The sequence below is a fragment of the Bombus huntii genome, chromosome 12 (assembly GCF_024542735.1).
Source record: "Bombus huntii isolate Logan2020A chromosome 12, iyBomHunt1.1, whole genome shotgun sequence".
Taxonomy (NCBI): Eukaryota; Metazoa; Arthropoda; class Insecta; order Hymenoptera; family Apidae; genus Bombus; species Bombus huntii.
Genome location: NC_066249.1, coordinates 9,244,953 through 9,258,684, shown reverse-complemented (window position 1 = coordinate 9,258,684; position 13,732 = coordinate 9,244,953). Strand labels below are relative to the sequence as shown.

The 13,732-nt window shown below is 32.4% G+C and overlaps 1 protein-coding gene across 2 annotated transcripts; it reads right to left on the bottom strand.

The window, feature by feature from the left end:
* Positions 1-1,020: 1,020 nt before the first annotated feature.
* On the bottom strand, positions 1,021-13,565 carry LOC126871865 (zinc finger protein Xfin-like). 2 transcript variants are annotated; one of them, XM_050631160.1, is made up of 18 exons: positions 12,981-13,565; positions 11,459-11,593; positions 11,174-11,369; positions 10,930-11,087; positions 10,621-10,853; positions 10,041-10,367; positions 9,796-9,932; positions 9,405-9,721; positions 8,995-9,254; positions 8,648-8,915; positions 7,314-8,557; positions 6,757-7,186; positions 6,321-6,662; positions 6,065-6,252; positions 4,684-4,965; positions 4,428-4,605; positions 4,060-4,333; positions 1,021-3,912 (listed from the first exon to the last, which is right to left on the bottom strand). In XM_050631160.1, the coding sequence occupies exons 1-18, from the start codon at positions 13,113-13,115 to the stop codon at positions 3,155-3,157; spliced, it is 5,862 nt and encodes a 1,953-aa protein (XP_050487117.1). In that variant the 5' UTR covers positions 13,116-13,565; the 3' UTR covers positions 1,021-3,154. The 2 variants fall into 2 exon arrangements, with proteins under 2 accessions (XP_050487117.1, XP_050487118.1); XM_050631161.1 differs by lacking the exons at positions 11,459-11,593; positions 12,981-13,565 and having other exon boundaries at positions 10,621-10,809; positions 11,174-11,322.
* Between the last annotated feature and the right edge of the window lie 167 nt (positions 13,566-13,732).

Here is a 13,732-nt window from a genome sequence, read left to right as displayed (position 1 = left end):
ATAAATCTAAATATAAATAGTAAAATCTTTGCTGTTTTGAAGAAAGTTATTTAAAAAAATTATTGAAAAAAATGCATTACTTACAAGGCGTTCTTCTTAATACAAGAAGTACCGACTAATTTAAAAAAACTTAATTATAAACGTAAATATAATTTTGCATTGATTTATCCAATTTTTTTGAATTGTAAAATAGAATAGCAATTGATATTTGTGAATTAATGTATATTTTATGAATATGCTGATAAAAGAGGCCAGTAGATTTATTATAGATAATTTTACGTAAAAACTATAAAATAATTAATTCGTTAATATAATTCATAATCGGGAATCTAAATCAGAAAAGAAATTGTTTTTTATTAAAATATTTATAAAAATTATAACGGACGTTGGTTATTCTTTTTTACATAGGTGTTTATACGTCTTCTTATCTTATCTTGTAAAAGATTTTTTCAATGTAAATAGGGGGGGGGGGCGGCACGTACCTTTATTCTACACATAATTTACAATAATTTTTTTCTTTGTAAAAGAATACTTTATTTAATTCTATTATTTTATTTATTAGTGATAGTTGCGTCACTGTACGTTGTATTACATTTACATCGATGTAAAAGTAGAAAAAATGAATGTTGATCAACATTGGAAAAATAAGAAGAAATACGTGTTAGATATTATTACTCATCAGAATATATATATATATATATATATATATATATATATATATATATATATATATATATATATATATATATATATATATATATATATATATATATATATATATATATATATAATACGAGTCATCAAACTCTTTTCAATATTTCTGAATTTGAAGTGCGCCAGAATTGTATCCATCTATCTGCTACAACACATAACGTTTGCTGAACTATAATTTCAAGGAACGATACAATTTTAAGTTATGCATATACTTTTATATTTGAAAAGATACTTCATATAATATAAGATTAGTAATTCAGACTATTATTTTTATGTCTTTTTCGGGATTGAAATAAAAATAGGAAATTAATCAACTTAGTAATTTTTATTATAATCGTTACAAACGTTAAATGCGAATCGCCATTCTCATTTCTTATGCACTAACACGCTGGAAAGGAAGCGAATGCCCCGAATAAATAACAAACGAAACAAGAACATAGAAAAAGAAGAAAGGAAAGAATATTAAACATGAATTAAGGAATGTATCACCGAGAACTATCCGATAGAGAATGGGAAACAGCGTTTTTACTTTGCTACCATTTTAATGGATGTTATCGATGACACTGGAGTAATGAATAATTCAAACGAAATTAATGTCATTCACTATCCTAAACTACATACGAACAAGACGGAACGGCGTCTTTCTAGAGAAACTGAACGAATATGTATCGGATAAGTGCAGTAAGATGTTTAGTACATTTAGAAAAATGTTTACTCGATGATTATTATCGAGGTTTTTCTTTCGTTGATATATACTATTGTACAGCTTTGTTGGAAAATAGAAGTGATTGATTACCAGTTCCTCCTTCGGTATTTTAACGCATACGATGGTAAAAAGAGTAATGAAGCTGGCCTTTCCATTCTATCACATAATAATCATACTTTGCTCATGCACACATATCAATATGTTTTCTTTCGTATTGTATAACGTAACTGTACACGAAATCGCTTACATGCCTACTATGTACACTAAGTTGTTTCGATTCCTTAACCCATCAATTTTCGAAATTTTGTTTCCAGATTCAAGGTAGATTCAATCGAATCGATATTAATATAATACCGAAATGATAATAGTATTAATATAATAATAAGAATGAGGGTAATAATAATAGTAGTATAATATTAACATAGACGTGTGCAACAGTATAACAAATACGGTAGTATATATTCGAAACGAACATTCAGGTTCAAGCAATGTTCTTCAAGTTATTAAAAAAATCGAACGTTCAATAAAAAAATAGTTATAATTTAATATATTTTAAACCGTTTTATACTTTGAATAATGTTAATTATATGTGTATATATATATGTATATATATATGAATATATATATATATTCATATATATATACATATATATATATATATTATATTATATTATATTATCATAGATACTCTGTATATTGCTACGTTTGTACTATTTTTTTTCTTTATTTGAAGATTCATTAAATAAGGAAAAATTTTGAACGTGTTGTGTGCGAAATATCGATACCGATCGAATTACCTAATATTAAATCAAAGTTGAGTCTCCGATTTATTGCGTCTGTAAATTCGAAACTTAAATACGACGAAAACGTTGTCTAGGAGAGATCAGGGACTGTTCATTTATTATATCGTATTAGCTTATATAGTCACTTTCGATACGCTTGAAATTCTTTATATTCATTGCGTAAACTTTAAATTCATAGCGTTACGTAAGGGATTAAGCTCACTCTTTTTGTTTTAATCTTACCTTTCTTTACATTTGCTTGACACAATGAAAGAACCGTCCCTTATCATACAGTTTGTGAAAGCTATTTGTATCACTTAATCTAACATATTTACAAATTATCGCGTCATCAATATGAATTCCAAGGTACACGTCACATAATAATTCATTTGTATCTTTTATACAGAGTAAAGTAATACAAATTGCGATTATCTTTGATAATTTTTAGGAATACGTGGACATGTTTCGTCGACAATATTAACTAAAATCAAAGAATAAGAAAAGTCCTATCAATGGAATACATAATTTTTATATTAACAATGCATATGCAAAAAATATTCACCTGTAAAATATTTTCTTAAGTTTCTAATATTTTTATTTTTAATTACCAATTAATAATTACTAATTTTTAATTACAGTACAAGTCGTTAACATTTAAGCATAGGAAATTTGTGGCACTTCAAATAATTCGAAAAAAGGTCAAACATTTAATATTTCACGTCATTTCTGCTTACCATCAGAAATGGAACATTCTACTTTGCAAACAATCTATTTCATATAGATTATTTAGCGCTAACTATTTGAAAACTAGATTTTAGATTTTGTCCAATTCAATTTTAGCATATTTAATTTTCATCGAATTCATTTCCACGTATTCTTCGTTCTTCAAACAACATTCAACAACTCTGTCACGCCGTAAATTTCTTCCAGCTATTTAATCTCAATTTGGCACTCATTTCCTTGCATCGTCGCTGTCCTCTTCTGTACTGTACCTAAGCGCGGAATAAACATATTCTTGATTCGAATTCTCATTCTCGTCTTCTATTATTCCTTGCTGAATCAATATTTGATTCCCATCAGTCACCATTAGAACAGCACCTTCCAGATCATCCAACTGCATGTTTTCCTCTCTCTCCTCATTTTCTTCGTCTGTCTCTTCAATTTCTTCATTTCCTTCGTGTTCTTCTGACTCATCAATCCCTTCGTTTCTTTCATTCTCTTCCATTTCTTCAATATCTCCGTTTTCTTCATTCTCTTCGTTATCTTCAATCTGTTCACTGTCCCCATTTTTCTCGATTTCCTCGTTATCTCCAGGTTCTTCTAGATCTTCGTTTAATTCTATTTCATCGTTCTCCTCAATCTCCTCGTTATCCTCATTCTCTTCCTCATTTTCTTCAGTGGAGTTTTCATCAGATTCGTTCTTCGTATCCTCAAAATCTTCATCGCTTCGATCTGCAAATGTTTCAGATTCTAACTCTAAAGATTCATTGTTAGGTAAATGTTTTTCATATAGATTCATAGGTTTCGGGGAAGATCGATTTCGAATCTCTGATAAATCGCACACGTCTTTCTCAGTTAGAGGCACTATAGGGCCTAGTTTATGACTTATCGGCTGTTCTACAGACATATTCTCAGGAAGCAGAGGCATCATGGGACTGAGAACAGGAGGTCCATCGTCATCCGATAAATTTGCATCGTGTTTCTTTGTTTCTGCAATAACGATAACATATTTAGCTTTTCATATATTCAATTAATTGTTAAAAGATGTACGCTAACAAGATTGATATTTTTTTCTTGTTGTCGATTATAATAAACTAAATTATTTAATTTTAGATTGATCATCGTTTCTTTCAATACCTGCATTTTTGGAATCTGGAGGATGTTTTAAAGGATAATGCTCCATGTTCTTTTCATCGATTTCTAAATTATCTAGTTCTTCTGAATCCTCGCTCTCTGAATTGTAAGTAATTTCTTCAGTAGCTCTAGATTCATCCTCTGATTCATGTTCCTCTTCGGCTTCTGTACTACTACCACTTTCTGATTCTTCTGTATCTGCTTCTTCTTCTGCTTCATATTCAAAATCCCCTTCTTCCACTTCTTCAATTATCGCATCATCAGCTATTAGACTTCCCTTTTGATAAGAGTTTATGTAAAAACGTTAATATACAAATATACTTTCATTAATTGTAGTAAGTATATTATTTTATATTTTTGTAATTAGTTACCTCTGTTTTTTCATTATTTTTCATTTGTTCTCCCTCTTCCGTCTTCGTATTACACGTAGTCGAATGTGCAGCTTCATCGGTAATATTTTTTCGACATTTTGGACACCAAGTACTAGTACCTGGATGGCCGATGTGAATACTTGTGTGTAATAACAATTTACTACGAGCATTGTGATACCTATCAAACATAAATTCCCGATTATATATCATGTATATTACAATACTATGTACAAGTACAGAACTAAGCATACAATACCTGCCGCAAACTTTACATGTAAAATTATTTCCTTCAGTTGACAATATCGCTTCGTGTGCAGCTTTCAAATGTTCTGCCAAATCATCATAATCTTTACAAAGTTTCAAACATACTCCACAAGTGACTGCTGCTTCCGCTCGATGGAAACGAATTAAATGTTGCCATAAATGTTTCTTTGCTGGCCATTGTTTTCCACACACTTCACAGGCACATTCTGTATTTGTTGATTCATCATAAACTTTCCTGGAATCCTTTCTTGAACATTTCATTGAAGATTTCGCCCTGAAATTGTGATTGATATATATATATATATATGTCGGGTTTACAGTAGAATTAGGGTTAGGGGCGTGAAACAAATCTTCGTTTGGGTTACACGTTGTCGTTATGCAATAGAGAAGACATTGACTAGTGCAAATACGATTATTATAGAACCGGACAAGTAACCGTGGTAGTTAGGTACTCGAGAAACTAATGACAATGATCCTAGGTTCAATAACGAATCCGCGGTCGACGGGATGATAGATGAACGTACTCACAAAATCTAAGTCGGACGCGTAATATTCACTGGTCGTAAAGGGTTACTCCTTTCATCGATGAGATCGCGAGCGAGAATGACTTTCCCGTCCCGATGATGCCACAGAGGAAAACTATATTGGGGTGTGTCTAAGGACACGAGATCATCGGATTCGTCGAGAAAAGCCTTCGTTCAGAAAGTAAGGGAAATTGGCGTTGCTGCTAATTGGTCAATCTCCATACCGGTGGTTAGAAAAAGATGCTAGCCGCCCTCGAGGGAAAGTTGCTAGTGGGAGACGCCGCTCGTTGAAAAATAGGTCTCCCCTATTTTCCCGTAGTTGGGACAAAGACTGTTTGTCTGTTTGAAGGACTTTAGTTGACTAAATCTTAAGATTTATAACGGGTCCTCGAGCTAGCTGAACATGTACTGCGGAGACGCATCGACGTCCGGCAATCATCTTACTCGAAGAATAGGGTCTGCGTGTGGCGAGCTACGGGACAGAGACCGTTGGAATGTTTACTGTCGCGTGTTACAACTATTTCCTTTTTATGGAGAGCTATAGAATTATTCCATGCCTTTGTTAGACAAAGCGTTCATCCCGTGACCGCGGCTACGTTCGGCGACTGGCTGTCGCCTCGAGCCCAAGCTCATTATCACGACTCTCGAACAATTACAATCGGATTGAATAACTACAATTGTTTAATTACAGCTATAGTAGACTCTAGGTTACAATGTTGCGGGATTAATCAAAATTCCAAAGACTCCGGTGTTCTTTCATCTCCGACATATATATATCATTCATAAATTAAGATTAAGAAACAAAGAATAAAAGAAAACAGATATTTTATTGTATTTTACAGTATTTACCTCTGAGTGAGTGGCATAAGATTCGGGAGAGGTCTCTGACCAGAGAGTTGAAGATTTATATCTTCAAAGAGATTGAAATCAGGAATATTTAAATCTGACGTAGGTTCTTCTTTCTTAATTTGATTATTATTCTTCAAAAATTCTTCTTGGCTACTTAACATGTCATTTCGTAAAGATAAATTTTCCTCCTGCAAAAAGAATTTGGATTAATATAAATTCAAAATACATTAATTTTTTGTTCAAGAATGCTACTTACTCCTTTTCGTATATTTCGTCTGCAAGTTGCAATATGGTTCCAATACAATGTTTTAGTGCAAAATTGTCGCCTACAATTCTTGCAAGAGAAATTCAGTTTACCACGCATTCTTCTCTGTTCATCCTGTTTTAATCTTTTAAACATTCTTTCTGGATCAGTATTGTGCATGTTACGATAATGTTTTGAAAGTGCATCGCTGTTTACAAACATTTCTGGACACATTTCACAATCGTAGGTATCCGTTAAGGACCTTCTCCTTTTTGAGTCGCTAGAATCTTCATCACACATATCTACCTCGTATTCTAAATCCTCTGGTTCTTCTTTCACTATTATATCAGGAGACTAACGCAGAAACAATAATTTTATATTCAACTATATAAAATACAGTTTTACTATTACTTATAGTAACTTTTATAATTACTTATTACGAACCTACCTCTATTCCAAAATCTTCGTTTTTCGGCCCAATATCTAATCTATGTTCAAATGCTGCAAGTTGATCTTTGGGAATATTATGTATTGTTTCATAATGATCTCTAATTGCAGAATCTTCAGTGAAAACAGCCAGACATTGTTTACAAGTCCTAAATACTTTTCCATGGCATTTTTTAGTATGATCAAACGCTTTCCATTTTGAAGCATATTGTTTACCACAAACTTGACACGTATTGGGTCTTGAAAGAACACTGGAATGAACTTCTTCTACGTGACTTTTAAGTTCTTTTGGATCTTTCATTGGTATTAAACACACTCCACAAGATACACCAATTTCATTGCGATGAAGAGATAAAACGTGCATTTTTAACTTCAGTTTATTTTCAACCGTATCACCGCAGAAATCACAAACGTTAGGAGTGGTATGATATCTTTAATAGAAAAAGAAAGAAAAAAAAAAAAAAAATAGAAATTAATCACAATTAATCATTTATAGGATAAAATATTTGTACTTCGATAAAGATATAAATGCTAATAATTATTGTTAAAGTTACATACCTGTGATCTTTTCTATGGGCTTCTAAATCTTCTTTAGTTCTGAATAATTTTCTACAAGATCCAAAATTGCAGGTTAAATCTGGATGATCCATATGCTTCACCCTGTTATGTGTCATAATCCCTAATTTTGAGGTAATTGTTTCATTACAAAGATGACACGTGTATGTGCTATGATGATTCTCGATATGCTTTTGTAAACTGGCACGATCTTTAAATATTCTTTCACATGCTCTGCATCTCGTTAATAATGCTCCAGGGTCTTTCCTGTAATTCTGACATCCTTTCATATGTCTGCGCAATAGATACCGCTTGTGAAATCCTTTATTACATTTTTCGCAATAATGTAAACTAACTTCTTCGGTTTTAAATTGTCTATTATCTTTCCCATCCTTTCTAGAATCAGGTTCGTATCTATGAATTTTTGAAATGTGTGCTGCTAAATGATCTTTTGAAGCACTAGTTTTCATACAATAAGGGCAAGTTACATCTTCATGGCCTTTGTGAACTCTGTTTACATGTTTCCATAAATGTGAAGTTCTTCCATAGCATTTATTACAGAGATCGCAAGGGAAAAGTCCATGAACGATTCGTCTATGATTACATAATTTTTCTAAACTAGTAAACTTCAAATCTGCACAAAGCTCGCAACTTAATTCTGTTTCCCTCATTCGCCCCTCTACTTTATTCTCGCTATTTTCAGCCCCATTTTCACAGCTTTCCTCAAAACCATGAATTTTTCTATGTCTGGACATTTTGGATTTATTCGAATATGGTCTACCACAAATGTCACAGCTAAAGTCACCATTCGTTAACGGCCAATGTTTCGATCTTACATGAGTACTCAGTTGCAAAACATTTGGAAACACTTTTAAACAGACACCACAAATTAATGGAACGGTATCCGAATGAACACCCATAACATGCTTCCAATAATCAACTCTACTACCCCAAAGTTTACCACAAATTTCACAAGTATTTGGGGATGAACCTTGGATTGCGTGATGCTGAATATGTTCGTTTCTAAGAGATTTTGTAGCAAAAATTTTACCGCAATCTTCACGATCACATTTTATGGCTGATTCATTGCTATGAGACGAACTAACATGTAGCCAACGTTCCCATTTACTAGGATGTGAACTCCCACAAAGTTCACAAACGAAAAAGAGATGATATTGAGCTCTATTACCACCACCATTTAAACTCGAAGGATTTAAAGGATCTCCTGCTGGCACTAGTTGTTCCGACTGTGAAATTGAAAAATTTGCTTAATAAAAGAATGTAAGAAAATTCCTTGCTTCGCTTAATAATTTGGTCGTTGTTATAAGTATTCTTACTCTGTGCGCATTTCTTTGATGTCGTATTAAATGATCTTCATTAGGAAACGATTTATAGCAAATATAACAGTCCACTTTATCGCTATCCTCTTCGTAGTCAAGCATTTGTTCCGCAGTTTCGTTACCATTAATGTTCTCTCCATAATAATTACTATTTAATTGAACAAAAGTAGCAGGATCATAATTTGGATCCACATTATGTATGGATACATGAGCAATTAATTTTTTTCTGGAATCATGTTGCCTACCACAAATAGTACAACTGTACCTATTAACAGTAATAATAAAAATAGTTACAAATTTGCCATTATTATCAAATAGCATTTATATAATTTGAAACGAAGTACCTTCTTTGTTCAGAAAGTAATAATTTCGAGCCGCCGTGGTACATATTTACATGGTTCAAAAGTTGTGTGTTGTCTGCACAAATTTTTAAACAAACACCACATGCAAATGCTGCAAATTCTTTGTGAGTAGCACGAATATGAAGCCAAAGAGATGCACGGTCATTAAAATCACGAGTACAAATTTCACAAACAAACACAGTTTCAATTTCAATGAGATTATCTTGTCCACTCTCATGGTCGTCTTCATTTTCTGCATTTGTCTAAAATTAAAGAAAAAAAAAAAAGAAAAATGCAGAATGAAGATTAAATAGTGTAATTTTTCCCTAAGAAGAAATGAAAAAAAAAGGAGAGAAAGAAAGAAAGAAAGAAAAGAAAAAAGAAAAGATTGTGTTAAACTCTATAAAACGTACATCTGGAGACAATGGAAATTCAGAAGAGGTTTTACCCTCATACGAATCGAGATCCATAGATTCATTCCAATTATGTGAAACAATTTTCTTTAGACATTTATCACTTTCCACCATAGGACATGGATCAACACCATGTAACGTTTGAATATGCCTGCTTAAAGAAGATTTAAGAAAAAAGTCTTTTTTACACAAAATACAAATAAATGGTTTATCCGCATCGTGAGTTGCTTCGTGTTCTTTTAAATCATTAACTGAAGTAAAACATTGAGGACACGATTCACAATACCATTTCTTAGTACGTTGAAAGTCAGTATGCTCTATTAAATGAAAGAAAAAATTAATTCTTGTTTCATAATTGTATGAATAAAACTTTATTTTGTATTCAAGTTACCTGTTTTCGGCAATTTTTTTGGTTTGCAATTTGTAGTAAATTTGTCTTCAAAATCTCGCTTAAGACTATCTCCTTTTGTTAATGCTTGTTTTAAAATTGTTAATTGAGGATTTTTCGCTAATTTAGCTTCCGCACTTCTAAATAATTAAATAATTTTAAATCACCTTTGTAAATAAAAAAAATAAGGAAAAAGGGAAAGAGAAAGATATGAGATATATTTAATCCGATAATAGAACTAATAGTACCTATAATCTTTGCCATCGTCATCACTTCCAATACTTGAAGCTTCTGAACTATCCACAACTTTATTATCACTAATCTCGTTTTTTCCTGAAAGGTCTAATCTCTGCCCTTCGGTACAAATCCTACCATGAAGATTCAATTCCATAGCATCCGTGCAAATCTTCCCGCAAGCATTGCATTGACATCTATTTTCTGGCCGATAGGCATTGTTCAGTGGAACCTCCGTAGGTGCTGGAAGACCAGCATGACGTGATTTTATATGTTCTTCCAAATTTGTTCGGGTTGAGTAGATACGGGAACAATAACCGCATGTCACTGCCGGATGGCCTCTGATACAGATATTAGCATACCGTCATTGTTACTATCATTATTAATATGTATCAATATCTATCAAATATTCCCTTTACATATTAATATTAATTTTACAATTAATGTTTTGCTTTGCCTCTTCAGAATAGCATGATACTCCCTCCTAGAATTATTCTTGTTGATGTTTTAGATCTTTTTGTTATGATATTACGTATCCATTTTAAAAATATGTGTAATTGTTAAATGAAAGCATGAGAGTTAAAAAAGACATACCTATGAGTTGTAGATACATGACCCCAACGATGTTTTGCAGTGGAATATGATTTATGACAGAGATCACACTGATAGGGCCTTTTATACGATGTATGATCATCCGTAAGAACTTTTTCACCAATCACGTCACCGGCACCAACGTGAATGCGTGCGTGCAAGGACAAATGACCCTTTGAACTAAATGCTTTGCTGCACAAGGAACAAACATAAACTTCATGTTGTTGAGATGTATGCTGTAATAATGTAAATTATCAGATTTCACTAGACACATCTAAGCTATACATTCAATTGAATTAATATATAATATACCTCTGATAAGTTACTGGAAACATCCTGATGTTTTAATCCTGATTCTTCAGGTTCTTCTGCAACTATCGAGGTCATTTCCAAAAAATCACTTGGATTTGTCTCCATATCCATTTCATACTCCTCTGAATGACGATCTTCAGAGTCGTCCATGACTGTTGCTAAAATAAAAGGAAGAACAAGAATAGAATAATAGAATATTATTTCTTAATACATATTTTTCATATGTTGAAATTGAAGAAAGCACCTTCGTCTGTCCCACTGTTATCAATTTCTTCTGTCTCATGATCAGCCTCTCCATCAGAATTCAATCTGGGTGGTGTGCCTAAAGCAGCATTTGGATTTACGATAGGAGCTTCTGGAATTAACACTGGTATACTTTTCCGTCCTTCGAAAAACTCTGAATTATTACAGCACGTCAAGATGGTTGTAACATCTCCATTCTGAACGATTGAAAAAGATGTTTTAAATATTTAAGATTAAAATAGGACAACAATTTTTTTTAAACGATTAAGCAAATTTTTATTTTTACCGATTCTGAAGGTGATAAACACCTTTCCAAGAGAGCCACTGCATTAACACATGCTGTTCTAAAATCATAGAAATTTTCCAAATTGTACATACACCGATAACACAGGCATTTCGGTAGTCGATCATTTTCTGCAATCTGAAATTAAATATTTAAATATTAATGTTTTCATTCTTATTTAATCAATATATAAATGAACTTGATGGACTATGCAACGCAACAATTAAAATAAGTATAATTAGCATAAAGTAATATCAGTAACATAAATGATATGAACAAAGATGTATAGTACTGCAGTTAACATTTATACCAACGTCACTATGAAAATGTTCCAAGTAAAATTTGGCAATGATGTCGTACACATGCCTGGGAATTATATAATATTTCTAGACTCACAATGATTGAAATGTGTATTTGATACAACAAATAAAAAAGTAATTTTTGATATATCATAATAATATTATCATTGACATTATAATTAAATTTTCAATAACTTCAAAAGAACGTAAATCGTACTATCAGAAAAATTGTATACATGTAAAAATATCAATATTGGAAGGTACGGCATGAAATAAATATAAAATGAAATGAACTTAAAAGAATTATGATAGTTACATTTCAAAATGTTATACAAATATATAAGTTGAAAATTTAAAAAAGAAAAAAAATGGTACTTTCGAATTTACATAAAAAATATTTTATACACTTCAGAATCCATCAAAAAGATGTTAAATAAACGGAAATAAAAATTACAAACATTTAAATATACATCAAACTATTTAATGCAAGAGCTATTGATATTATATTTACATAAAATATAAAATTATATAGAAGTTTTTACATAGTAAAAACAACAAATTAAATTAGAAAGAAAAAAAAAAAAAAAGGAAAACGAAGAAGGGCAACAATTCTAACTTTATCGTAAAATAATACAATGAATAATAAGATCGAGCATATTTCAAACAAGGAAAATAACGTAATAAATACTTTTCATCGCAACGAACAAGGCGTAAAAGCCAATTAAAAATAGTAACAAGAACAATTAAAACGAAGAAGCAACCCGATAATAAAATAAGAATAAAATTGACGGATCATTTAAGATTAACACCAAATTCATCGATTTTTCAAAATTTATCATTTTTCCGAAACAAGTAGGAATAGAACTGTGTATATAAATTAAAACACAATTAATAAATAATATCCAGAGGGAGATAAAACTATGACTAACAGAAATCATCATAAAACGCCACGCAAACTTGATCAAACTTTTCGGAAATATGAAAGACAGAAAGCAGTACAAAACCACTTGTGACTTCACACAATTGCGAGACACATTTAAAGAAACTATAAAATAAGAAAGGCATTGATATAATATATTTCCGACATAAATAAGCGAAATGTTGTAAATTGAATCGCAAGTTACTCGTTAAATGGGGAACATTTTGAAAATGATTTGAGGAGGTTGACACGAAGGGAAAGGAGGTTGACGTGTAAAGAAATCTCTGGTAGGCGAACGATGACGAACCTTAAACGGCAGACAAGCTTGTATCTTGTCAACGAGCTGTCTGTTCTTGCCCTCTTGACCGAAGATGTCCATCTTGACGGCGTCGTAGGATGCGCATAGTCTGCAGAGCTCCTGGTAGCGTTCCCTGGACTCCATCGTCGGCGTGGCCACGAAGACGATCACGATACTGGCCCGAGGAAGTTGGATAATCCGGATTTCCTCGTGGCAGTGTTGAAAAAGGCTCTTCTGGCCCAGGCTCGGCCTTCTTCTTCTTCTTCCTCGGATCACATCCTTCGGAGCGGGGATCCGCGGCTCGCTGCGACACCGCGCGGCTTCCGTTTACAGGCTACTTCCTGGCGATTTTCACGACAGTTAAGGCCCCGGGCGCCGCCATCTTGTACACAGACACTTGTTCCATCACCCCTGTCGAGCATGACCTCCTCCATGTCCCTAGCTATCATACGCTTACGTAGAAATATCCGTCGATTTTTCGATACTTTGGAAACCACGAATTGTATTTTGGTTTTATATAAAGTCCAGTTCGTATTGAATTCATTTCTTTGATATCAGGAGAAATTTTCAATAAGCGTCAAATCGACATTTTCAGTAGTCGACAAATGATCGGATTGGTTCATGGTTATCTGATTACTGATGTTTCTTTATCGATGAATGTATTGTTTAGATGTTAGAATATATAAAAAAAAAAAAAAAAAATATAGAACAGAATATAGAATATTGGCATTATAATTGTTATTATTATTTTTATTGAATCC